This window comes from Protopterus annectens, chromosome 13.part0, assembly GCF_019279795.1.
Source record: "Protopterus annectens isolate FY-2018-M chromosome 13.part0, PAN1.0, whole genome shotgun sequence".
Classification (NCBI taxonomy): domain Eukaryota; kingdom Metazoa; phylum Chordata; order Ceratodontiformes; family Protopteridae; genus Protopterus; species Protopterus annectens.
In genome coordinates, this window is record NC_056747.1 from 1,231,478,217 (window position 1) to 1,231,481,864 (window position 3,648).

At 40.6% G+C, this 3,648-nt stretch overlaps 1 protein-coding gene across 1 annotated transcript; it reads left to right on the forward strand.

The window, feature by feature from the left end:
- The first annotated feature begins 229 nt into the window (after positions 1–229).
- On the forward strand, positions 230–3,283 carry CDK5R1 (cyclin dependent kinase 5 regulatory subunit 1). Its single transcript, XM_044055238.1, has 2 exons — positions 230–830; positions 2,079–3,283. The coding sequence occupies exon 2, from the start codon at positions 2,263–2,265 to the stop codon at positions 3,184–3,186; it is 924 nt and encodes a 307-aa protein (XP_043911173.1). The 5' UTR covers positions 230–830; positions 2,079–2,262; the 3' UTR covers positions 3,187–3,283.
- Positions 3,284–3,648: the final 365 nt, after the last annotated feature.

Genomic DNA, 3,648 nt, shown 5'->3' on the forward strand with positions numbered 1-3,648 from the left:
GAAGAAAATAGTTGCAGCACTGGTACCAGGCAGTTCCTCAACACACTCCTTTAAAGCGATAGAAAAATGTACATCGGTCTGATGCAGCGCTCCTAAATAACCGCTAGGGGATGCTGCTTTCACTGCGGCTCCAGCCTGAATTGACCCAAACAGCAACCAAATAAGGTATGATTGGGGCGTTCCAAGGCGGGGATTCGGGTTGCACCAAGTGCCGCTTGTTTAGAGGTTGCCAAATCCAAACAAGCAGAAAGAAAGGCACGAGGACCGGGCAGGATAGGCTGACAGCTGCTCGAGACTCCGGCCGGTGACGCTACAGTACAGCAGCTCCTCTGGCTGGGCTGTTGCACAGAGGCGATGTGGCACAATAAGCAGCGACGGCGAAATTCGCTGTAACGGGGAATCTCCCCTGCAATCGAGAGCGTTTTTTAAAAACAAGGATTCTGAGCGGCTGCTTGAAGACTGCGGCACCTGCCGTAAAATCCGCGAGGAGCGGACAGCTGGCATGGAGTGGGATGCACACTGCAGAGCTAGGTTCTCTCTTTTTATCGCATTGATTTTTGTAAATTATCAATATTAGGTGCTGGTTGCAGGTTTGTAAAACAGCACCTGCTCACGAAGAGCCACTGCAGATTGTGAGGAGGAGCACATCTAACGGTGCGTTAGCGTGTGGATTTTATTGGGTAGGGTATTAGCTGTATATCCGAAAATACCACAGGTTTCTGGCCCACAGACTGTGCAGGCAGCAGGCATGGAGCATCTCGAACCGAAGATTCCTTTTACTTGGCAGCTGTGATCACCTTGGTGGCAGCCTGACGATCTGCATCGTACAGGTAAGTAAGCACTTTTTCATCACTGATTAGAGGAGGGTGGGGCATTGGGACCACAATGGATGCCGAGGGATCCCTGAAGATGGAGCGATGCTCTTGTTTAGTAATGTATTAAGCAACAGTTTAATTGATAGCGTAAGAAATGTATATTTGTAGTGCTGGCTGCTTAGATGCAGTAATCCTGCAGTAGGTTTTGAAAATACATCGTGTAAGTATCAAGAAAATTTACGCGCCTGAAATAGTAGCTCAGCAAGAGAAGCGGCGGATATTATTTGCTAGTGTTTTATTTTTGAAGTGTGGTGACTGTATAAAGGGAAACAGCAGAACCGCAAGAAACCGTCTGCAGAGGGCTAAATGAAAATGCAAGTAGCAAAGCTGCCTGATGCACAAACACCATGCGCGTATCCTTCAAACAGGGGAACTTGAGATGGCAGGCATGTGTCCTATGTTAGTTTGTATTATTATATCCTTCAAGTAGGGGAACTTGAGATGGCAGGCATGTGTCCTATGTTAGTTTGTATTATTAGTTGTATTTACATGATTTACAAATTGGCAATGTATTTCTTTATTGGAGTTTTTTTTTCTGCACCCTTTTACAGTAATCTGTGTTTTGATTACAAATAATAACATGGCAAGTACATCTTGTCATTTTTTCACCTTTCATTGAATGTATATGCAGGTATTGGTATATTTGGTCTAGTATTTTCTTAAATTTCGTGTTTACCTCTTTAGCCTAGGCCACAGTGGCTGAAAATCATCCACCTGGGGTACCCACTTGTCAAAGTTGATAACCAGACATTGGATAATAAAAATAATGCTGTTTTGTTTTTATGAAATCCTTCTGATCTTTGCTTAACAGCTGAACATTTTACTCGGCATATGTTAAGGTTGACTGTTTGTGTGATAAATACCCAGTAATCCTTCACTATGTATATTGATATAATGCAGTATTTTGATCTAGAAAGTATATGTAATAACCTGCATAGTTGTTTGGTAGATTGAGAGGGCACTGTAGTCATGTGAATGTAGTAAAATCTGTAAGCATATGTTATTTTTAGCTCAGTATTGGTATATGAAGTTTAGTTCCTTATTATCTCCTAAAGATCAGTTCATTCCCTTGTTTACCGAGCTTAAATTTTTCAGAATTCTATAGTGATTTTAAATAAAGCCGTCTTAAGTGCATTGTTTAGGTTTAGAGAACTACTGTTTTAGCAATATTGTTTACTGGAAACCTTTTTTTTTTTTTAACAGTGTTGGTGCAGTTGATGTTTGCAGAGAGGCAAGGAAGCATTTCAAGCGACAGACAATCTGTCAGTGAACTGCAGAGTATTAAGTTTACCAGTGTATGCCATGAAGTGGACTGGATAAAGCTGGCTAAGTTCCCTGAGCTGTCGCCTACAATCCTGAAACCAGTCGACTGACCGATTTTAGAGCCATGGGTACAGTCCTGTCTTTGTCGCCAAGTTACAGGAAGACCAATCTTTTTGAGGATGGCCCAGCCACTGTTGGGCACTATACTGCTGTGCAGAACAGCAAGAATGCCAAAGACAAGAACCTTAAGAGGCATTCCATCATCTCTGTCCTACCTTGGAAACGAATAGTTGCTGTTTCGACAAAAAAGAAAAATTCCAAGAAGGTTCAACCAAACAGCAGTTACCAGAACAATGTTACCCATCTCAATAATGAAAACTTGAAAAAGTCTCTCTCCTGTGCCAACTTATCCACTTTTGCCCAGCCTTCACAAAACCAGCCCCCATCGATACAGAATGGAAACCAGATTTCCAATTCAAAGACTGCTGTTTCATCTGTCAAGAAGGCTCCTAGTACTAATTCAAATACTTCAGGTTCCCCCAAAAGGGTAATAGTCCAGGCCTCAACCAGTGAGCTCCTGAGGTGTTTGGGAGAATTCCTGTGCAGGAGATGCTATCGCTTGAAACATCTGTCTCCTACAGACCCTGTCCTTTGGCTCCGAAGTGTTGATAGGTCCTTACTTCTGCAAGGGTGGCAAGATCAAGGTTTTGTTACACCAGCCAATGTGGTTTTCGTGTATATGCTTTGCAGGGATGTTATTTCATCTGAGGTGGCAAATGAACATGAACTTCAAGCTGTCCTCCTAACGTGTCTTTATCTGTCCTATTCCTATATGGGAAATGAGATCTCTTACCCTCTGAAACCCTTCCTGGTAGAAAGCTGCAAAGAGGCATTCTGGGACCGTTGCCTCTCCATTATCAACTTGATGAGTGAGAAGATGTTACAAATTAATGCAGATCCCCATTTTTTTACCCAGGTTTTTGCCGATCTTAAAAATGAGTGCAGTAAAGAAGAAAAGAGTCGGCTTTTGATTGGACTTGATCGATGAACACTTGAGTGATAGTGTAGCATATACAGAAAATAAAATGAAAAATATTTAATTTTTTAAAAAACTCTTGAGGAAGTGTATATGTGTGTATATATACACATTATATATATATATATATATATATATATATATATATATATAATTTCAAAACATCACAAAGTTAAAATCACTTCTGTTTAATGAAAACTAAAGTCATGGTGATCCTCAAGAGCAAAGATTACAAGAAAAGTCCATGTCTTGAAGTTCCTTTAGGCAAATCGGCACAGACTTGTGATATAGTTAGCATTGTTAGTAAGTAGAACAAAATTTAAAAAAAAAAAAAACAAAGCTACATTTGGGGAAAAAAAACATTTGTTTACATTCATCAGTCTTACTGTATAGAATACAGCTTGCAAGTATTTTTTTGAGCACTAAAAGCTTGTTCGGTACATGGGCCTGTAAATATGTTGTTAATATGTAGTA